Source organism: Cebidichthys violaceus, unplaced genomic scaffold (genome assembly GCF_023349555.1).
Source record: "Cebidichthys violaceus isolate CVI_PGR_0920_01 unplaced genomic scaffold, fCebVio1.0.p SCAF_3, whole genome shotgun sequence".
In the NCBI taxonomy this organism is placed as follows: Eukaryota; Metazoa; Chordata; class Actinopteri; order Perciformes; family Stichaeidae; genus Cebidichthys; species Cebidichthys violaceus.
The window spans coordinates 6,844,074-6,867,729 of NW_027176483.1; the positions used below are offsets into that span (position 1 = coordinate 6,844,074).

General features: G+C 40.6%; 3 protein-coding genes across 7 annotated transcripts in view; 1 reads left to right on the forward strand and 2 right to left on the reverse strand.

The window, feature by feature from the left end:
* LOC137881565 (A-type voltage-gated potassium channel KCND2-like) overlaps positions 1-6,228 on the forward strand; it is a 33,211-nt gene extending 26,983 nt beyond the window's left edge. The window contains exons 3-7 of one of the 5 annotated variants that reach the window (XM_068723551.1): positions 48-210; positions 685-783; positions 1,735-1,833; positions 2,806-3,026; positions 4,619-6,228. In XM_068723551.1, coding sequence (XP_068579652.1) covers positions 48-210; positions 685-783; positions 1,735-1,833; positions 2,806-3,026; positions 4,619-4,796 — 760 coding nt within the window. In that variant the 3' untranslated portion in view covers positions 4,797-6,228. Of the gene's footprint in view, positions 1-47; positions 211-684; positions 784-1,064; positions 1,544-1,734; positions 1,834-2,805; positions 3,027-4,618 lie in introns of those variants that run through there. The other 4 variants (XM_068723552.1, XM_068723553.1, XM_068723555.1 and 1 more) reach the window with 4 other exon arrangements.
* Positions 6,229-11,756: 5,528 nt separating this feature from the next.
* On the reverse strand, positions 11,757-13,589 carry parietopsin. Its single transcript, XM_068723993.1, has 4 exons — positions 13,241-13,589; positions 12,458-12,786; positions 12,060-12,305; positions 11,757-11,912 (listed from the first exon to the last, which is right to left on the reverse strand). Exons 1-4 carry the CDS (start codon positions 13,587-13,589, stop codon positions 11,757-11,759), a joined length of 1,080 nt encoding a protein of 359 aa, XP_068580094.1.
* Positions 13,590-14,067: 478 nt separating this feature from the next.
* Positions 14,068-22,695, reverse strand: nt5dc3 (5'-nucleotidase domain containing 3). Its single transcript, XM_068723697.1, has 14 exons — positions 22,333-22,695; positions 21,099-21,283; positions 20,362-20,436; positions 20,180-20,235; positions 19,937-20,027; positions 19,708-19,845; positions 18,785-18,845; positions 18,491-18,593; positions 17,401-17,502; positions 17,145-17,226; positions 16,967-17,053; positions 15,693-15,833; positions 15,550-15,614; positions 14,068-15,445 (listed from the first exon to the last, which is right to left on the reverse strand). Exons 1-14 carry the CDS (start codon positions 22,613-22,615, stop codon positions 15,178-15,180), a joined length of 1,737 nt encoding a protein of 578 aa, XP_068579798.1. The 5' UTR covers positions 22,616-22,695; the 3' UTR covers positions 14,068-15,177.
* Positions 22,696-23,656: the final 961 nt, after the last annotated feature.

Below are 23,656 nucleotides of genomic sequence, written 5' to 3' on the forward strand. Positions count from 1 at the left end.
TGTTTTTCTACCCAGTGCTCAGTGTTTGTCTGTTTTCTGTGTTTCAGGTATGGTGACATGGTGCCAAAAACAATCGTGGGGAAGGTGTTTGGGTCCATATGCTCTCTGAGTGGGGTGCTGGTCATCGCCTTGCCTGTCCCTGTCATAGTGTCAAACTTCAGCCGTATCTACCACCAAAGCCAGCGGGCAGAGAAACGCCGAGCCCAGAGGGTACAGACTCTCCCCCTCCCTCTGCCTCTCTCTTTCTTTTCCCTCTCGATCTCTCTTTATTTTGCTTCTATCTGCCTCTTTCCTCTGTCCCTGTCTTATCCGCACGTAACAGAATGACAGGGCAAACACTATCTTCCAGAATATTAATCTTTTATTGTGTTTCTGCGTGTGTGTGTGTGTGTGTGTGTATTGGATGGGCTCAACTTCCTTGAGTATATTTCAGTGGGAGAAAGAAATAAGCGAGGGAATGACAATGACTGAACAAATGATCTTCAGAGTATTGTGTCAGCAGCTTTTCAATAGCAATATGTGCATTTCTTCCCTAAAACTGTTTGCTAAGGCAGAATTTCCTAATCGTAGGGTTAAGCATGGCCTCTCCCTACTAGATACTGTGGCTGCCAGAGGGAGACAGAGTCAATTAGTGTGACAGACAAACCGTCAGAGGCTAAAACAGAGGTCTGTTTGTTCAAACAGAAATCTCGGCTTGCTAGAATCCGTGCTGCGAAGATTCGAGGCACTAATGTCTATATGCGCTACAAACAAAATGGGCTCCTGATCGACCCACTGGAGGAGGTAACGAGACCAAGCAGCGGCTTGGGGGCTGACTGACTGGGGCCTCGCTGATGCTTGCATGCCGCTCTGCTCGGGGGCCATGCAACCACACAACGGGAGGGGGAGGGGGGGCTTCTCATGCTGTAACACAGGGGCTGCTGTCATTCCAGTGCTTCAGTGTGATCGTCCTCTCTCTTACATCACACCTCTCAGCTGCAGCATTGACATGCTTCCTCAACACTCTCTCTCTCTCTCTCTCTCTCTCTCTCTCTTTCTCTCTCTCTCTTTCTCTATCCATACAGCAGGAGGGCCAGGCAGGCACACTTGCCTTCTGGTGGAGCACAGCCATTACCGTCACACTGACTCATGACCAAGCTCTGCATGTCTGTCCAACAGGGTTTGGAGGGGAAGGAGGAAACCAAAGGCTTATTGCTATGGAGGCTGTCTGCTCGGCCTGCATCTCCTCTAAACTCTGTTTTTTAATCTGCTGTGCGTTCCGTGTGTTATTTCTAGAGCATCCAGGTTGTAGTGCTAACTAACACAACATACCTTCCATCCCAGAGCCGTGCAGAGCTCCATCAAAGTGTGCAGTGTTGTCGTGGTCCGGAATCTGTGGTGTGTTTGGTGCAATCTGTTCGATCTGTGTCTAGGTGTGCCACTGCTGTTGCACTGAAATGACCTCTAATTTGACGTTTCTGGTCACCAAATCAGCTAAAGAATGGCAAAAATACAATTTTATCAGTGAAACATGTTGTGGTCAGCCACTGTGTCTACGCATCTCTAAAACATCCACACCTCACTAGGATCTCAGTAGATTGGCTGCCGTGCTACAGATCAGCATTTCAACCCTCAGTGCTTTGCGTACTCTCCGCTACATCACCGATCAAGCTGTTGCCTGAGACTCTGTGTCCATGCGGAATCTTAACCTGCTCATCTACACTGTTGTTTTGTTTTTTTACTGTGTCTTCGAAGGCCTGCAAGGAGGCAGGACAAGCCTTGGTGGCGAAGGCCCCCAGCCCTCCTTTTGAGAGCCAACATAATCACCTGCTGCACTGCCTGGAGAAGACCACGGTAAGATCAACTTAAAAGCTAAGTCCACTGGGGGAAAAAACACAATCACTTTGGCATCTTTCATTCTTACTATCTTGGTAACAGAGTTTAGATAGCTCACTGTAAAAACAGTTCTTGTATGAAAAATTGCATCACTTCTGTCTGTGTTGTATTATCAGTAGTACCAGCATTTTGCAGTGTCTTGCAAATAGAAACAAAGTGAGTTTTGTCATCCATGCTCGAACATGTACAAGTTAAAAATAGCTGTAAATGGGACTGGGAAAGGTTGCGTCCCCTCGCTAACAACATGCTAAAGATAACATGACTCAAGCAGCCAATAACATTATTCTCTCCAAACAAACCAGCATACTTCATTTTACACTATCTATAATTTAGAGCTGTACGAGTTTTACACATGCAGCTCTAAATCCTGAACAGAGACATGGACAGGCAGTAAATCAGTGTCCCTCCACAAAGATGATCCTCCCCCTTGTGAAAGGGTTGCTGGTTGTCTGGGAAAAGCTCCATAAAGGCTTCATGCCATTCAGATGGCAGTGCACATATTTACATCAGGCCTCTCACAGTGTGCATTATAGATGACAGGACGCGTGAGTGACAGAGGGAACGTATAAAATAGGAGGCATGATTCAAGGCATGGCATCAGATCCTGTGCGGTGTCATTCTGCCACCTGCTGGCTGAGCCTGAAACCCTCGTGAAATCTGACCTTCAAGTCATGCTCATTTGTCACAGGGATAACAGTTGTGAATGTTTTCGCAGATGGCACTTAATATGGACATCTGGGCCAATGTATTTCTGTTCCCTTAATGATTCATTTTCCAATTATTAAACAATTTTGCTGTGGATCCTGTTCAGTCTGTTTAGTCTTTACTGTGGAACATCTTCACTCATTATTTTGCAGAGCTAATCATCGATGTAATAGAGTGATTCACGAGCAACGTTGAATCCAAATTTTCCCCCAACTTCCTCTGCAGAATCACGAGTTTGTGGACGAGCAGACGTTTCAGGCCAACTGCATGGAGATCTCTGTGATGAATAAGTCGGGGTCCTGTGGGTCCTCGCTGTCCTCGTCTCCGCACGGCCTCAGCTCGTGCTGCTCTCGACGCCACCGGAAGAAGAGCAGCTTCAGTCTGCCCAGCACAAACAACCAGGAACTCAGCACCATACAGATAAGAGAGAGGCCAGTGGCCAACAGGTAGTCGCTCTCGACTCACTCACACCAAATACACACATATACATGCAAACAGCTGTCTTGTATGACAAGAAAAAACTGTATTGATTCAAAGCTTAGAAAGTAAGTGATGGATTCAGTTTCACTAATATACTGACAATTATCAATTATAAGGAAGTAAAAAAACATATTGTTGCTGTCCAGTAAAAATGTCTTGATCAGCATGTTCAATGTTTAGTTAGCTCCTGTTTCTACCAGCTTAGAAACACTTCTAAACTCAGGCCCATTGTGTCCAGAGCTGAGTTGGAAATGATTATCCATGCGTTTATTTCCTCCCCTGACTACTGCATCTCTCTTTTCACTTACCGTAGCAAGACTTCCCTAAATTGCCTACGAGTGGTCCAAAATGCTGCCAAGCTTTTGACCAATTCTCCAAAAGGTCTTATGTGACTCCCATTTTGTTTTCAATGGCTTTCCATTAAATTTGGAATACAGTTCAAGTTACTTGTGATCATTGTTAGAGCCTTTAATGGTCGGGCGTTAAAGAGCTACTGCAGCAGCAGGACTTTGATGTCCTCTGATCAGTGTTTGTTAGTTGTTCCTCGCTCCAGGACTGAAGGAGACTGTGATTTTGAGGTGGTAGCTCCTAATCTGTCTATCTCCCAATGGAATTAACATCTGTGGACACTGTGGACACACTTGTTTAGAAATGCTCTTGTTTAGTTTCTTCTATTTCTTTAGCTTGCAATCTGCATTTTATGCCCTGCATTTTGTCTTTTACTTGGCATTTTGTCTTTTACTTGGCATTTTGTCTTTTTCTATGAAGCACTTTGGGCCGTCTGCTCTTGAAAGGTGTTATATAAATAAACAGATTATTATCTCCATATTTAGTTTTTAGAGTTTCAGATAAACTGAGGGCTGTTTTGTTGATTCAGACAAGTCTCTTATGTATGAGGTTTAATGATCTTAAAGTGCATTGTCATGAAGCTTCAGACAAGTTTGTTTTTTTCTTATTTAATGAAAAATTTGCATTTTGGAGATACATGGTTTTCGTTGGACAGCAACAACAGTTCAAAGCATGTGTGATTTTTGAACACGTTAGGTTTTCACATTGCATGTGAGAGGGCAAGTTCTCCCAAATTAGGATTTTTTTTTTTATTTACCAATATCTTAAAACACCGGCAAGTGCTGTAAAACTTAAACTGTACTTCTTGATACCACAATGTTTAAGAGAGACAACATGCTATTTCGTAAATTTGGTGAACTGACACCAATTAATCTTTGTGTGAAAGATTTTTTTCTTTGCCTGCTATTATATGTTATAATATGAATTTATTGTGTGGGAGCTTGAATTGAACATGCAAACAGGACAGAAGGCTACATACAGCAAATGAGAAATTGAATGTATTCACATGCATTCAAAAAAAACACACTAACAACTGAGATATGTATACTTAATACCGTTATATATTCACTCGGCACAAAGAACGTGGATATTTCTGGATCATGGCTTTTATGCTGTACAGTATAATAATAAAGAACTCTGTGTCGGCTTTGTGTAATAAATTCACAAGGTCAAGCCTCTCACCCTCTTTCATCCCGTGTTTCTTTTACAGCCGCTCCTGCCTGAATGCCAAACTCGATGAGACTGTGCCCTTGAAATGTGACAAACCTTACATCACTCCTTCCATGGTCAGCCTATCTGCACCGGTGGTGACCTCATCGGACGGACACGGCTCCACCACCACCACCGCATACTCTCAGAGCAACATTGTCCGAGTATCTGCCTTGTAGATGTCATGCTTATCTGATCAGCTAACTGGTCTCAAGAAGCACCAGATGCTGAGGAGAGGGACCACCGAGCATCAACCTGCCATAATCTAGAGGGATTATAAGATTAGCAGAAATCGGGGTTTTTGAAGTAGTGATCTCATCTGATGTCAAACTCTGCATGGTATTAAAATGATGTGGACGGCTGCCTTGGAAGTAAAAAGCAAACCAGCAGATCTTGCACCATTAAGCACAGCAGAGCAAGGAAGCGTTGGGATTGCGTGGTTATCGTTGTTGCCTAAAAATACTGAGAAAAAAAACTTTATTTTTGAATATGTATTGTAGTTGTATTTGTTGTCTTCTGATTCAAAGGAGGAAAGGCAGATGTTAAAAAGTCATTCTTGATGGCCTCTGATGACAAAGCACACATATTCATTAACTGAGGGCCATCTTTGTGAATATTAAATCATCTACTTACACATTACAAACATCCACTTCACTCACCAACCGGATGAATAGATTGTTTTAAAACCCCTCAATTAACTGCTTTCTAATAGTCCCCTCACTGTTGTAAATTTAGAAAACATACATCCACTGGAACGGATAACTGTTGTGAATATTCATTAACTGACTCATTATCTGGTTGATGTCATCGCTTGATGAGTAAAGTATACTACGCATCCTGACATGTTTGTGAAATGTGCAAGTGAAAGTCAAAAATGACTAAATCTGTGTTAGCTTACATATTTGACATTCTGATATGGATCTTTGTGAAAGCCACTGTCATTGATTAACAATCTATATTGAGAACTATACAGGGTACATATTAGTTAGGTCAAAGTAGAAATATAAGTGAATGTTCTCCGCAACACTTAACTAATACTAACCCTAATGTTGAAACATAGTATTGACCTGGAAAACCATATGAAAGAGTGTTGAACATCAATTCCATTGAGTTGCTCTTAAATTATAATATTAATTATAATAAGCGAGACTTGGTAGATTTCACTGTGTTTAAGGGCCATTTTGTACATTTTTCATATTGTAAATATCTCAGTTAGAACTTTATCGACTGCATTTGAAGTTGGCTCCTCTTATTTCTAGATTTAGTTTACAGTTGTTGGCATACTATTTCTGTCTGTTTACTGGTTGAATTAAGGATTTGCATGCTGTCATTGCAGAATTCTGTTTTATTAAAAGTATGTCTTCTTGTTGGAGGTTTGTCAGTAAAATTGAGATTGATGGAAGGAAACACAATGAGGCTGGTATGTTATGATGTAAATTCCGCAACACTTTGCTTTTAATGAAATGCAAATCTTGTCATATATTGAGTACATATTTAAGGAGTAAGGAAAAGGGACAAATGATCACACATTGTGCATTTGGTGCAGTGGATAGAATAAATACTGTAGCTCTACTGAAACATCCATTAAATGACCCATGTCTTTTGTTTTTTTTACCAGAGCACAATTAGATGGATTTCATAATGTCTTGCCTGATTACTCAAAGAGCATCACTAATAAGCAGATGGGGATAATAATTAGGTGATGCTGGAGGACATGTGAGGACCTGACTTGTCCCAGTGGTTGGTCCTGCCTGCAGAGTCTCTGGAGACGGACAAGCAGGCCTCAGTGATTGTTTGACAGAGAACTCCCGGGACAGCATCCCTCTGCTGTGCTGATTGCTTCAGTCCAAGCTGTTTCTAGCAGCATGCAGCGCCTCTGCTCTGCAGTGTTCAGTAACTGCTGCAAAGTCATCCTGCACATAATCTAAGATAACGCAGCAGCATATAAAATATTATACCCAAATAAAAATTCACACTTTGTCTTCTGGGGTTTAATTTAGTTCATATTTTAGTAATGACTAGACAAACGTTAACCATTTTAATATTCAGGTACATGGTGAATATTGAATTTGGTCTAGTGCCACTCAAAAGTAGATAGAAATGTAAATACGATCATTTATTATTTAACATGGACACAAACTTGTTTTTAATCCTATAAAACTCTGTCTGAAATTGAGGGTTCACTGCAGCATATATTATAGGGTCACTCAAAGATGTGATGCAGGCGACAGAGACGGACAGAATGTTCATGTCCAGATTGATCTGAAAAAAAATCACAGGAAATAAAAAAGGAAACTTAGATAACTATCAATTTTAATCAATCTATAAAAGAGAGCTTTTAAACCTTTGGCTCAGTTTGATTTTACAAAAAAATAGCACACATGTATACAAAATGACAGAAAAAATGCATCCTTACCTGACAAATATTCACCTTTGTATTGTTGTTACTGTGAACAACAAAATTCATCAGTGTAGTTGTGATCAGTGGTAACCAGAATAAGAGGAAGGATAAAATGATGTAGCCAGCTCGCTTCGCCATTTGACTTTCCTTCTTTTTGTGCACTCTTTCTTTACTTGCTTTGGAAGGCATCATGCAAACAGCACCTTCCACCTGCACACTTTGTTTTGTAGCTTCTGTTTCAGGGGCATTATTTGAGACAGGAGGTAATGAAGACATTTGATCTACTGTGGCAACAGTCAGCGTTTCTCTTCCATCGCCGCTCTTAGCTTGTTTTAGTTCAATCAGTAAAACAGAAGTGGATCGGTGTTTTTCTAACTGTGCGGATGAGGGAGCATGGGGGGTGGTTTCTCTCATTTCAGAGGACGCTTTGACAATTTTCACTCTCTCTTTGGGCTGCTTTTCTGTGTCAAAATTGCTTGACACCTGCGGCATTGTGGTCGAGCTTTTAACACTGGCAGCAGCGCCTCCATTTGATGGTTTTGCTTCAACTTTCGTGTCACAGGAGTTGGACTGCTCTGTTTTAAAATCAGTCTGCACGGCAACCTGCATTGCAGGAGGCTGAGGTTGTTCTGTTTTCAAGTCAGTTATCTCTGATGCAACACTTTTGCTCAGGGTCTGGTTTTGCTCTGATTTTCCGGGTCCATTTTTCCCAGCTAAGGTTTCTTCTTTCTTCTGCTCATCTTCAGTCTTTGACAGATGAAAAGTACCTTTGTCAAATATTTTGTGATTGTGTGATCTCACAATGGCAAATATGCGAGCATAGAATAAAATGATTATAGTAAAGCAAGCTGCCCACAGTGGGAACAACATGTAAAGTCCAAAAGTGTCATAGGAGGGTGATGTTTCTCCACATAATCCTTTGCATTTGGTATGCACGGGTGAGTCCTTCATAAATATCACACAAAAACACGCCACCAGAATAGCCAAGATCCATGTGAGAGGAATTTGCACCATAATCCGTCTTTGCCTTTGACTAGTTTTAAAGGGTTGGGCAATGGCCTGGTACCTCTCCGCACTTATACAGGTCAGCGTTAACAGTTGGATGCAGCAGCTGAAAGAGAAAGAGGCCACTTGGGTATCACAGATCAATGCGTCCACATGTCCTCTTTGATAAACAGTCACGACGATGGTAAAGAGAATGGGGCAGTCAATTACACACCTCAGAATGTCTATGACTGCAAGATTCACCACCAGTGCATTAATCGCAGTTTGAAGGGATTTTTGGTGGTAAACTGCCAGTATGACAAAAAGATTTGCTGCAATCCCCACAGCAGAAGTGATCAACAGAATCAAGCTGTTTGCCACTACAAAGGCGATGTCAGTGTAGTCCTCCCAAATGGTGTTGTTGCCAGAGTCCCTTGAAGGTGTAGACTCGCCTCTCATCTCCGGGTTCAAAAAGCCAACACGTTTAGTTCAGTGTCTTCATTCTCTCTACGCCGCCCGAACATACAGCATGCCTGATTTGCTTGTTGGCAAGGGATTCTGCACTGAGTGAATAATATTAATGGGTGAACCTTTAGCTTGGACAAGTATCCACCCTTTTCATTATCAGTCCACTGCAGCAGCAGGTCACCTGGGAGTCCTCACTGTTCACAATCATTAAATACTGTGCTGTGTATTCACAGCATAGACAACTGGGGGGAAAAAGGATGGCTGTTAATTGAAAAAGTATTTACGTCACTATTGTCTCAATCCTGATTAAAACCAACCAGGGGCTCAAAGCAGAAATGCAACAATGATGACGGTATGGCCCTGTGATGCATACAATATTCATACAGTATATGTGTGAGGTAAACAGCTGTCCATTTCATTTAGTTTCACAAAGGTTACAAGCTTTGCATGAAGCATGCCAGATGGATGACTTGGGAGTTCTTGAATTGGCTCAGGAAATAAAGGGAACCATGCTGCTGGATTATAGCATGACATTGTGTAATCCTGTTTGGAGATAAAGTGTGAAATGCTCTTTGCTTCAAATGTGCAAGCTTATGGACTATGCCAAATCTGGGATTAGATCAACACAATACATTTTCCTCCTGACCATCCTACATATTATCCTACTTATTATAACAAAAAGTGGAAGTTCTGCAAAATAAACTGTGGTGAATTACAAAACCATGTATCAAATGCCTTGGCAATAAACAAATAATGTAAATATTTCAGACAACCTGCTAAAATAGAAATGAAAAGACAAACTAAGCACACTTTAGGAACAGATTCACATTTACAATATTTACATTAAGTCGCCCAAACAAGTGGGAGGCAACTGTACAAAATAAGCAGCAAAACAAAAAAATCACAATAGCTTATTTTGACAATTGTTTTTACATATTTACAAAAGACTATTCAGAAAAATAACATTGGTGCTGCCGCCACTAAACGGGTTTATGATAGAAATCATTTATAGTGTATTTAGACCCCTTCACCTTTTTTCATTTTATTATGTTGCAATTAAAATTTGTGAATTCACTCTTCAATCTACACTCCATACTACATAATGACAAAGAAAAAACACAATTTTAGAATAATTGTTTTTGCATATTTATTAAAAAGAAGAAAAAAAAAATTTAGTATTCTTCTATGAAACTTGAAATTTAGCTCAGGTGCCTCCCATTTCTCTTGATCCTCTTTGGGATGTTTCTACACCTTGATTGGAGTCCACCTTTGGTTAATTCAACTGATTGGACATGATGTCTTTAAGGCACTCACAGCTGAGAACGCTTATCAGAACAAAAAAACAAGAAATGCCTGCAGAACTCAGAGACCAGACTATGTCGAGGCACAGCTCTGAGGAAGGCAAGAAAACATTTCTGCTGCATTGAACCTTCTCATGAGCACATTTCATTTTTAATCGGGACTCTTTCTAGAGCTGGCTGCCCGGCCAAACTGAGCAATCTGGGAAGAAGGGCCTTGACAGGTAACCAAGAAGCCAACGGTCCTACTGGCTGAGCTCCAGATGGAAGAAAGTTCCAGATGGACAGCCATCACTGCAACACTCCACTGATCTGGACTTCGTGGCAGAGTGTCCAGATAGAAGCCTCCCCTCAGTGAAAGACACATGAAAGCCTGCTTGAAGTTTGCAAAACAAAAGCACCTAAAGTGCTCTCAGACTGAGAAACAAGATGCTTGTTGTTTGGCATCATTTCTACGGGTCATATCTGGAGAAAAGCAGGTACATGACACATATTTTTGTCCGTTTTTTTGGGTAAAATAAGGATTGTCCTTATTGCAAAGGTCTATTGTGAAACGCAACTAAAATTAATCACAGCGTAAAGAATATAATCAAATCATCGCTCCCAAAAACAAACACGTGAACTGATAAAATATAAATTCATATCAATTAAATACAATAAATCAATATTTACTCCCCTTAGATTGAAAATGAATCGCCCTAGTTCACTCAAAAGTTAAAACTCTCTTTAATTGTTTCCTTTTCTTCATTCAATGATTTATGTCAATCTCCATTTCTGGGGACTCAGTTTTGGCTCAGGTGTGTGCCACGTAAGACACAACGTCCTGAGTTTGAATCAGGCTCAGAAGTTTCATCATCATGTCATCCCTTTCTGAACCGTCTTATCCCTCTGAACTGTCTTTAAAAAATAAATAAACACAAATAAGAAACAGACCACAGATTATGTCCAGCTAAGAAAAATGAAGTATCTCACTGCCTGTTTGACTTCCTATTGTTAAAACATAGTTGAGCTGTGAAGCAGGCTTGCTCAACAAGTGCACCCAAATCTCATGTATTTTGAGGGTATTGCAGAACTGATTTATATTCATTGTTGTCCTTATATATTAGGACAGCCATACAATCTGAGAGGGAGCACATTGTGTTGCTTTTGCAGTCCCTGCAACTGATAAAAAATTATACAAAGTAAATCCCATATTCACACAGGTGCTCATGAGTGAAATTCTGCCTGTATACACTGCAGCAATCTAATAGTTTATGTTTTGTGCTGCAGACTTCAAAGAGGTGTGAGAGGTCAACGCTACTACCACACACAATGCATTACCCAACCCGAAGTGGTAAACACAAAAATAGACTTTCAGAACGGAAGAAGTATCTTTTCACACATGTAAACAGGTCAAGTGCATTTTATTCATTAACAACAATTCAGGGGTCAAAAGTTTCACTTCCTCTGTCTGTCTGCAGTCCGGCTGTAATTGACTTCCCTAGTCTTGTTAAAAATGCAAGATCTTCTTTTCTTGGCTAGTTTCCCACATGCATACAGTACACACCTGCAAACATCAGTATGAAAGAGGTAACAGTTTACTGATCTAAAGAAATCACAGAAAAAAAACATATTACTGAATATTTTTATTGTACTAGAAAAAATGGGATGAACAATAAACACAGGAACACCTTGTAATGTAATGCAATTTAATAAAATACCAAAAACAAATTAGTTTTAGATGAATAATCTCATCTCTTTTATCACCTAACAATGGAATAAAATAAGCACTATTTGGGTGTATTGGATTGGATTGTATTAACGTGTTTCATAAGGTTTTCCATTTGTTTTGTCCACCTCCTCAAAATCGAAATCAGTTACTGAGCTGATTTTGTTCCCGCTGGGCTGCAGTGAAGACCTCTCTGAGAGACATGGGCCTGTAGATGTGCAGGTCTGCGTCCTTGGTGAGGCACCGATAAACACTGACAATGTGTTTTTGCTGGAGAAGGTCACAGAGGCAACACCTTGCTGTGCGAGTTGATATTCCTGCTTATGGAAGTCAGCCGGCTCTTCCTGTTCAAGGAGCGCATGTTGATGCTGACGGTGTTGGGCATATGGGAAATGTACCGGCCGCACGACAGCATCTCCAGAGTGGCATCACGGAACTGTTGCACAAAAAAAAACATTCAGGAAATATATGAGCATCAAGTTCACGTGCAATTTAAATAGTTTTTTCCTTGTGTAAAAATATTGGCGCACACTCAGTCTTTGCATCTCAATTTTAGAGGCAGATAAACACTTTAGCTGCTTACCTGCTTGTTGGAAAGGAAGTAGATAATGGGGTTATAGACGGGGCTGGTCTTGGCAAAGTACATGGGCATGGTGGCGACCAGTGGAGGGATGTAGAGTGTTGGATCCACGACAACCACCACTGACAATGCCGTGTAGGGCAGCCAGCAAACAAAAAAAGCTATGATCATGGAGAGGACCATGTTGATGGCATGATCATTCTCCTTCTGGCTGGAACGCCCACCCTGGAGCTCCACACTCCTGTTCAGCTAAAAGTAGTAAGGAAATTTCACACCCATTAACAGCTATGTAAAGCTTGTTTTAGTCTGTAGGTGGTAAATTGCAAACTGATGACACATTTTAAATCTAGCTCTAATGGTGTAAAAGTGTAATAAATACACAGAAGCCATCACGAGCCCACCTTATTCATGGAAGTGAGCACTTTGGAGTAGCAGTAGATGATGACTGCAACAGGCAAAATGAAGCAGAGGAGCGTGTAGAGGATGAGGTAGCTGTAGTTGCTCCACGACCTCTCCTCCCAAGCCAGAGAGCAGGAGGTCTGGACTCCCTCAGGTCCGTAGGAGCTCCAGCCAAATAACGGAGCCACCGCCCAAAACAAGCAGAAGATCCAGACAATTAGCAGCCCGTTGATGCTTCTCCGCATGCTCAACTTGAGACCATTTCTCGGTTTACACACCACGTTGTAACGCTCCCAGGCAAGCAGGGTCAAAGTGCAGAGTGACACCAGACCTGGAAAAGAGAAATAAGTAAACATAAAAAGAAATCTCAAGTTCCACTTACTTTTTCTAGAGGTTTTAACACTTATTGTCCTTCTCAGGGTTTGAACATCAATATCTTCATTACAAGTGAGAAAACTCCATCCACTGAGGATACCAAGTTTATGTTGTATTACAGTTTATGTCCAAAGTCAAGAATGAACTTCAGTCAGACAAACAAATATAGAAATAAATATGAAATTTGCAAGATCTAATTACAGTAGAGGGACATTTTCAAAATGCATCAAACAGACGCCTACAACATGAATATATTTGTAGAGCCACAACACATTCTGAGATTAGGCGAAGTGAAACAAATAGATCAATATTCTAGCCCTGAGATTGTGTTTTACAATGACACAGAGAAAACAAAAATTGCTCTCAAAAAGCCTACATAACACAAACTGCTCTCCCACAACTCCACTTACCGAAATAATTGACTGCAAATCCTTGAAACACGCAGGCTGTGTGGCCGATAAAGAAGGAGCCTTGGTAGTTGGTGATGGTGACGACCAGGGAGCCGCACAGGCCTATCATCAGGTCAGACACCGCAAGGCTGAGGATGAAAACGTTCATGGGCTGGAGGAGCGACGGATTCTTCAGCAACACGGTTATGACGAGAACATTGTTAAAAACTGTCAACACAGTGTTGATGAACATGAGGAAGGAGAGTATACTGTAGCCCAACCGAGGGAAGATGGTGGGCGTAATAGTCGCCATCTCGGCGTGGATGGATGGAGGAGAGCCGGAGCTCAACAGCGTGCTGTTGCTGTCCATGGTGCCTATAAGAAGTCCAGCTTTGGTGGAACAACTGTGAGGCCAGAGCCTGAACCCGTGGACACTCAGCTCAGCTCGGGACACAGCATCACCGATCTTATCATTTCTGATCCCTCTAAAACCACTCGGCTTTGCTTATTTTCTAAGAACTCAGATTGGGCACCTGTCTGATGGAGAAATCCCCAAATGCAATATGGGAAATTGGTCCGTAACACGATTTGAATGGATTAGTCCCAATAAACCCACTGCAATAATGGTAATTAGAAAGTAGAGGGATATTAAGGAGTGATGAATTAGCCCTGAAATTTAATTTTCAAATCATGAAATATTTCTTCCTTTAGTTGTTTATACAGCTAATTGAAGGGGAAAAAGAGCATAGTACAAATGAATTAAACATTAAATAAACACATACCTGCTAATCTAATTACATAAATATCCAACCATATCAATTTGCTTTAAATTCATGACTCATGGACCATTAAGCCTAATTAATTTTAATAAACAGTGAAATAAAAATACACTTCATATTTTAAACTTCAGAAACACAAATAAACCATGAGGTTTTGGTTGTGGCCACAGATATTAAAGAGTTCCCCATTTCCAGATTATATGTCAAATACATTCTTTTCAAGCCTTCATTCCAGCACATGTGAAAACAAGTCACGCATTTCTGAAGAGTGAAACCCAATGAAACTCAATGCCACCTTAACAGATCAAATAGCAACACTCTTGCTAAATAGAGCAACAACATTCTATTTTTTTTCCTGACAAATATGAACATTTCTCACGTGCTAAAATTAGAACCTGTAAAACTGAACCTGTTCAGACAATTAAATACAAAGATCTCAGACCATAAATGTGCAGCGTGTATCACATCACGATGTGCAGTTCCAAATGAAATGAACCAAGGTGCAACATTTGAAAAGCTTCATTACCACAGATTACACTAGACTATTGCAAAAATATACACATTGCAGTAATGTGACAAAGTAGATTAAGGCAACAGAGTTTGTAATGTAAATGTCTCATCTGAGTATTCCCTTTTCACTGACAGTCTCGTATCGTTTTATAGATGCAAAGGATAGAAAAAAAGCAAAGGTAATCTTCAATTCATACTGCAGAGACACATGATAGGCATGATGCGTGACTGCCCCCTGTTGTTTAGACTGTGTAAATACAGCATCTTTGCATAAATCCTCCCTTTACCTCTCACACACACACACACACACACACACACACACACACACACACACACACACACACACACACACACACACATATAAACGCAACTTTAAAACAATCAGTGCATTTAACATTTCCAATTCGGTGTGACAAAAATGTAAATTACAAAGTGTCCATGTCTCAAATAAAAACATCACAATGCTGTTTCGGTCATGTGTCATTTTGCTTAAATAGCACTAATCCACTGGTCCTCTTAAAGACTGAATTCTTTGAGGGGAAGTGTGTAACTAACTAGTTTAAAGCTCAATTAACATCAACAGTCTTACGTGATTGTTACCAGTTAAACATATCTTAAAATGTGGCATGCATCTTCTAAAATTCCATATCTCTAACATTGAAAAGTGAATTAATCATCGGAGTCTGCCTTCATCCTGCTGAGCTGTGAGGAGACGCTAATACCAGCTGGACTGTGTTCAGGCCAGAAGGGGGCCTCGTGCTGCAGGGGAGTACGGCGAGGGAAAAAGGTGTGCTGGAAGTCGTAGTTGAGCAGGCAGCTGATGGAGGCCATGTAGATGTCAGCAAAGCGTGAGAGTCGGCGTGAGAAGTAGGTGGGGTTGTGGTACGTCCGGAAGAGACTCCCGAACTGAGCGTTGAAGATGTCCTTCGTCTGTGACCTGCCATGGAAATACATTCATACCATCGAGATGAGGTTAGATCAGTTCTACAAGATCTCAATAAATGAACTACTCTTGACTGCCGGAGTAATTATCTCCACTACCTCATGGCTTCTCTCTCTTTGATCCACTCCTCCACGACAGCTTGAGATGCTTCATCCCTGTGTACCTGTTAGGGAGCAGTGCAAAGAAGTTAAGCGCACACATTTGAGGATCGGGGCAAAGAGGGAAGGACACGTCTCCTGACCTGCATCTGCTCGATAAGCCCAGTCAGCGCCTGTAACCAGGCCATCATGTGCATGTACTGCTCCGTGTTCATGATCTTGATCTCCTTCCTCAGCTCAGGGATGATGGCGCCCGTCCTCCAGCCATGTTTCAGCGTTAGATCCTGCAAAACAAAAAGGACCGGAGTCGTCAATAATTCAGGAATTCACCTAATTGTGGTGAGTTGTAGGCTTTAAGTACATATCATACAGTACAGCCATAAAATGAGTGTATTTCTGAAGAAATAAACACCACGTCAGCAGCACAACTGCAATACCACACTGGATCTGTGCCACTGTACAGTCACAGTGGGCCAAGTGTTGGGTACTCAGATTAATATGACATGGTTCACAGCCCAAAACACAAGATGGACATTTTTTTTTTTTAAATTGGCTGTAGATATGCCCCAAACAGCACCAATTAAAACGGAAGTGTAAGTCAGAAGTAAGTAAGATGGACGAGTGAAAAGCTGAGCTGAAATGAAGTGAGACATTTTTGGGGGGATTCTTCTGTGTACTTGGACAATCTAATAAAGCTACATAAAACTGGAATAAAGTATAGCTTCATCCCTCCCTCCCCTGTAACTCCTTACTAACTCAGAGATGCTTCTGCTCTGTGTCTGCGCTGACTGTAAGCTGTGGTTGGTGTAAACCACAAACGCCAAGTTCCATCTTTCTAAACAAGCGATCTGTTTGACAGCTGGCTGGCTGCCACCAGCAAGGACTTATGCCAGAGACGTAAACTCTGCATTTCATGAACATCATTTACAGCTGATCATTAATCTATCCAAGTCCTTATAACTCATTGTGATTAAATGAAATGTTTGTTTGCTCAGCGCAGATGAAGGACAGGTTGGTAGATTACAGGTATAAAAAGGTAGCTAGTCTGCAGAGATACTCACTGCTGTAGATTCGGTAGATGTGATGAAAATGACAGTAAAATACCTGTCAACCAAACCCACTGCAGTGCCACGTGTTATAATGCATGAAAAATTACTTTCTCAACCCATTTATTTTACTGTCTTTGTCAAGCATTCGCTAAGTATCTTATTATGTGCTTCTTCAATGAACGTTAAGATTTAGGCTGTTGCATATAAAAATTAACTCAGAGTTTAATTTCAGGAGAAACATACTTATCCTAAATGGAGCATGGTCAAAGCAGGGTTCCGCTCTTTGTTTAAAATATCGTAACTTTTCATAATACAGTGTTTCATGTGGTTGTAATGAGCCCTTTGTAGTAAATATGGATGCTGCTTACTGCCAAGTCACTGTAGATGTGATCACCGAAGTACAGCACTTTGGATCCTCTCCAGCCGGTGAGTCTCAGGAACTCATAAAGGTTTCCCTACAGTGATCAAACAAAAATCCAAAAAAAATTCAACAATGTGTTTTATTAAGTGTATCCAGGAGACATTTTTCAGGAATTATGAGAACACCTGTTTGTAGATCTTCCCCTTTTCCAACTTGTGAATCCTGTCCCACAGCAACGCACCTTTGTCTGTCACTCGCCTGAAAGGTCTAGTGAAAAATACACAAAGACAAATTTTACCCAATATTGGCTGGCTCCCAAACAAACACACCCCAATGCACATCATGTGTAAAAGTAATAAACAATGTAACTGCTGGCAACATGGCCCAGTGGGGTAAAAGAGGCACAGCATGGTCATAGTGTGAGCTGCAGAAAAAACGTACTTTCTCCTGTCATTGAAGAAACCAGGTTTGTCAGCCTGAACAATCACAACATCAAACAGATCTTGCCAGTCCTTCCCTACGATGTAGTTCATTCCTCGGTCCCTGAGGACAGAGATTCAAGACGTTACTTTGTCTGCAGCATCATGAGGGAACTGTAACAAACACCTGAGCTGAGGGCAAAGCGATACACCAGCGACAAAATGTCCATCTTGAACGGCTGTATGCTGGTGCCAGTTTAAATAAAACTCAATGAAACTGCCATGTTACTTTCAACACATAGTAAATTTCACATCTCAATAGCGATATAAATCACGATATAGTTTCCTTGTCGTCCAATAAATAAATAATCTATATGACATAAGAACATTATTTTGTATACTCCTGTGTGAATTAAACACTTACTTTATTTTCTCACTTAAATAAGAACTTTAGCGCAAAATGATCTAATTTTCTAATTTTAATATGTGCTTGTTATTTTTTTTTTTTTACAAAGTAATGGTGCATTACAATATCTCAATATGATTAAATTGAACGATGATAAATGATCATATTGAATTATCGTCTAGCCCTATTTTAAAAAGGGGAATAATGCACATCCAACCCCAGTTACAGGTGCAGGACAAACATTGCAACAAAAGAAACGGACAGGCTGGAGATGACAAAATCATTAATAGATTGTAAACAAGTTTTAAATATGAATCCGAGAGGACGTCAAGGTCAAAATATTGCATTGGTAAAAACTTGGGAACTTCAGTGTGTGTACAGACTCTCCTTCTCCTTGTTAGTGCTGTGAAGACTGAATGTAATAAACCATTAAATCAAGGACACAGGTTTGATGTTTTTGGGCTCCGGGAAGCCTTCTGAGGTTGAATATGCATAGCTAGCCATTTTGTGCAATCAAGCCTGACTTCAAAATAACTGACAATGAATTACAAATACTTGCGGACGGAAAGCCCTTTGATGTGTGGTTGCCTAACTTCAAAAGTTGAGGCATTAAACAATGGCTTCAATTAAATATTAGTACAACGATACAAGGCAGGTTTAATTAATCACAGCAACAACCGCTCGCGCTCTGCTTGCTCACACTTACACAAAGTCAAATGGGCTATTGGTAATGAGGAACATCTTTTTTCCATGCTCTGACAGCTTCTTCAGCACAGCATGGCTTTGCTCACCATAGCAAATGTATTTCTCTAGAAAATGAGAAAACAGAGAGGTGGGTGATTTAATCTGCACAGACAGAAGTTTTATACTTGTATATCACAGCCTCGTTATTTCTGAATTAATCGTTTAAGTCTTGGCACCAAACTTAGATGTGGCCATATACTTTCTTTAATTTTGGCTCAAACAAAGTATATAAATCCTATAAATCACAGGGCATTACCAATATCTGCCTCCACGGCTCGGTACATGATGCCCTTGACGTGAACATCTCTAATGGCTTCCTGTGAAGAGGAAAAAGTAGAGCCAGGAAGTCACGACTTCAGAGACACAACGTTAGCATTCAGCTCCAGGAGCAACACTTTGCTCTGTATATAAACGGTTGACTTGGAAGCACAAAGACAGTGCATCTATGAATACAAATGAAATATAAAGAAAGCAGGCCCTGGAGTTCAGTTGCTTTGGTGACACACTGAGAGTTTCCGAAACATTTTCAAAAGTGTAACTTGCGCTTTTGAATCAGTGAATGAGTAAATAGACCCTCCCTGGAGAAGTAGCACATTTAAGGGCAAACTTAAAGGACGTTTATCATAGTCAAAGAATATTTGATGTATGCAAAAGTCAAAAGGAAAAGCCAGAAAAAGAGTAAATGCTGAATAAGAAACCAGACTTGGCAGGAAAAATAAAGATTAAGCAGGGTGTCCTTGAAAAGATAGAAGAGCCACTCGTGGAACTGAGAGCGTGTGTGAGGGCTTTTAATGACAGCGATCCATCAAGAACGCTACACTGTCACACAGAATAGACAGGACCAGCATGACAGCTGCCCTCAAAGGGAGAAGGCAGCGCTGGTTTCTCTCCGCTCTCCCTGTGAAGCAGCAGAGCCACCAGAGAACAGACGCAGATGGCTGGAGGCGGGCTTGCCCGACTAAAATTAGACTCCGGTTTTCACAGCTAAAATTAAGACTGGATTGAATGGCTGGAGTATCACAGCAACATTGCAAACGTGCGTGCATTATCATTTATGTATATGTGGCTGGATTTAATGTCTTTACACACGTTGACCCCTGGAAGATACTATAACAAGTGAGTGCAAATATTGTATGCTGAGATGAATCAATGTCACAAAATAACAACAAGGTAGTTCACCTTTACGTCTTTGTAGAGATGCACTGGCTCATAGTCGATGTTGTGCTTCATGAAGAAGTCATTAACACAAGACAGGAGATTCATCTCAGGCAGGGAGAATATGTCCATGAACTGTTTCATGGTGTGGCCATGGGAGCTCTGCAGAACAGTGATAAACGTTATTAAATTCAGTCGTTTTTTTATCTCTGTAGCGTCTACCTCGTCATAGATAAGATAGAGAATGATTTACCTTGCCGTAGAAGTCGCTCATGTTCTCTAGAGGTACGTGACAACCTTCATACATGGCAATTACTTCCTCATCAGGGACTGGATGAAGACCCCTGTAGAAGAAACACAAAATATGAAATCCTGAGACAACAATGTTTTCATTTATATCATGCCACAGAAAAGCTGTAAGAAAAGCTGTGTGTTTTTCAGTGTATTATTTATTACCCACTACACTGATGTGAGAAGTAACACAGTGCACAGATACCTGTATACAGTTCCCAACTGGATGTAGTGAAAAGCATCTATCTTCATCAGCAGCGCCTGTTTAAAATCATTAAATATTTCCACAAAAATGATCATTTAATGAACACTGAGCGTGCGGTACAATTGATGCAAAACATAAAACAACAGTCAATTTTTGAGTTAGATAAGCAAAGACCTTCTCACCTTCTGAACGTCATAGTGAAGTCCTCTTACAGTGAAATTAGGAATATACTCATAATTTCTCAGACCCTCTGGATACTGATAAAAGAAAATCAAATATTTTAGCGACAATAAAAACAGGGCATTACATCCGCTTAATCTAAAAACCTATGAGCAACAGAGTATACCACAAGCCTGATCCATAATCCACCTATGTAGGTAATAACAATGCTTGATGGTGCAACAAAGTTATAGCCTAGTTTTAACCTTAGATGTGAGGTGAATATTCTGCTAATGATCTCTCCAAATTGGGGAAGCTCAGTCCGTGGGGACTCGGGAACCAGAGGATCGCTGGTCAAGTCCAGTGCGGACCAAGTACAGAGTGTGGACTGGTAGCTGGAGAGTTGCTGGTTCACCTCCTGGGCTCTAGTGAGGTAGAGCAAGTCTGCTCGGGGTGCCGTCCTATGAGGCAGCCCCTCTCACTCTGTCATCTCTCATACATTTATGCATACGTAAAGGTCCTGTGTCTGCATGTGTGTGAAAAAATTTAATTTCCCCTTGAGGGATTAATAAGGTGTACCTTCCTCCCTGTTCTTGCTTCTATATGACATGTACTTAAGGACAAAAATGAAAACACACGATTATTTAATTATGGTGTTCCTGTTCAATTAGTTTACGGATCAATTTCAGCGGAGAAATACGATCCTGTCTGTATCTGAAAAAGAAAAAGGTGCCAAGTGAGACGCACACTGTACACACACCCTGTGGTTAGTGACGAGAATGTCCCGAGCTATGTTGAAGATGAGGGTGTGCAGGTGCCTGGAGTAGAAAGCCAGGGTGTAGTCGTAGTCGAAGCCGTAGACCTCGGTGTCTCGTAGGCTCATCTCGTTGTTTGCAAAAATGGTGTCAGGGTTGATTGAGTTGGTGCAAATGGCAGGGATCAAATCTAAGAGGAGAGAAACACATGGGGTTGTTTTGCAGTTTACTTCTATTTAGGAATATTATGTGCTGCTATGACAGAAAGGCATATCTTAGGACAGACGTACATATGTCTTGAAGGTGGTGGATGAATCCACAGGGCCAGTACACACCCACATGGAGTACCTGGACGCCTGATATCTGTCTGTTTCTTATATCACCGTCCTAATAAATAAAAGTGTTCATGGTGTATACTTGTGATGCGTCTGGAGTTAAGTCACTACTATCCACTAAACAGCTGCGATAGGTTACCAGATACATGCATTAATTATGCAGAATCCAGGAAAGGACACATCATTAGGCTAGATACAAGAGCTAATGTTAAGTAGGGTTTCTCTCTTCTCGTCCGGGTTTTCTCTTTCTCTAGCAATAAAAGACTGAAATATTCTCTCAGACATTTTGCCACTTATGGACTCCAAAAACAGATCAAATGTTAGGAATGACAACAATAAAAAAATAAGTCATGGTAAGTTGAACATTTTGACTTTTTTAGGACACTTGCAAGAAGACTATTTTAATGGACCTAATAGAGTACTGGCACTCTAGATTTCTGTTCAACTACAGTTACTTATTCCTCAGTATCTCCAATAATGTAATGGTATTTTCATGGTGTATTTGCAAGTACTGTAATTGGTCTGTTTCCTGCTCAAACAAGCCTGGAGAGGAGGCTGATACGTGGAGCTGTGTGAGGTAAAAACATGTGGACTATTTGCTTAAATGTATTGCTACCACCTCCAAAATCCTGTGCCCATAAAACGTCTGTGCAGAGCCAAGCAGATACTGTAGTAAATCTTGAATTTCATTATATTTTAAAGGCGTTTGTGTGTCACAAATTGACAATGTAGCATAGCTTATAGCTACAATATATCATTCCAACCACAAGTGGAGGTTTGGAAGGCTGCTATCGTGAGGCTGCAGAACTGGTTGGTGCGTAAGTCTGCTGTAAACATTAGTCATAACAGCGTTATAAGGCAACAACAGTCCTGTATCTCACTGAGTGAATGCTGCGGTCCGTACCTTCAGTCTGCCTTTTGGTCTCATTGTAAACAGACCACAGCCTCTCTGTCATGTCCTGACCGCCTGAAGAGCTGCGACACACAGATGCTGCGTAGTTTGGGGATCTGGGTTGGTGTGACAGTAACTGACCGACTCCATGGTCTACCGCACCGAAACTCCGTTTCCATAAGCGAGATGTGGGCCGGTGGTGTAAACTCTGTAATACATTGCAAAACACATTCGCCTTCTGCAGACAGTCCTTGTGCTTCAGAAGAGACGACAGGGGCAGAGACAAGGGCGCCATGACTCTTTGGGTTGCAGCCCGTTTGTAGGTCGCGGTGGGCTCCCAGACGAGAACGCATGCACTTCTCCAGCTCTTCTGTAAATACCGAGACTGCCTTTGGTTTGGATGTTTACGTCACTTCCGCGTTTAGCAACGTCCCGGCAAACCAGCGAATCAGAAGCTGGTGCGCCTGGTGATCAGTTGCTTCCTGCTGTCCCCCAAACAGCTGCGATGTAACCGGATACATTTATTAAATATACGGGAGTGTCTGTTTGTCGAGCATTGAAAGACTGGAGATTTTAAATATTTCAGGCACAATGGCACCTAAGGAAACCAACAAAATAGATACACTTTTTTATAATTGTTTTGATGTATTATTTTAATTTATAATCTACTTATTCTGACATAGTATCTCACTGTTGTCTTGATGAGACTATCTCATAAATTTGACTTAGAAAATATAAATTATGACTTAGTTAGTTATCTTATAACTAAGTCATAATTAGAAGATACTAAATAATAATAATAAGATTAATAATAATGTTATAAAAACGTAATAATTAATGAAAAGGTAGCCTTTTTAAGGCAAATTTATCAAATTTTAAGACGAGGTTATGTCTCATTATTGTGAATAAGTAAATTAAACAGTTTACTTCTCATATTGTTTTACTCAAAGTATTTACGTTGTCATTCATCATGGTAAGTCAACATTATGCGATGCTAGGTCTGAAGTTAGGCTTTTTAGGACACTCTTATGAGATTTTGGTATTTCATTTTATTTCTCTCAGATATATATTTCATTTCTGACAGAAATGAAAATAATCCTGGTTAGTCAAAATAATTATTGTCAAATTGTAAGATGCTACTAAGTCATAATTTAGGCTTTTTAGGACACACTTGGCGAGAGGACTAGTTATAATAATAATAATAATAATAATAATAATAATAATAATAATAATGCATTTTATTTGTAACACACTTTTCATTCAGAGAATCTCAGAGTGCCACAGAGCCAGTACATAGTAAAAACATAGTTAAAACAAACTATAATAAAAAAAACTA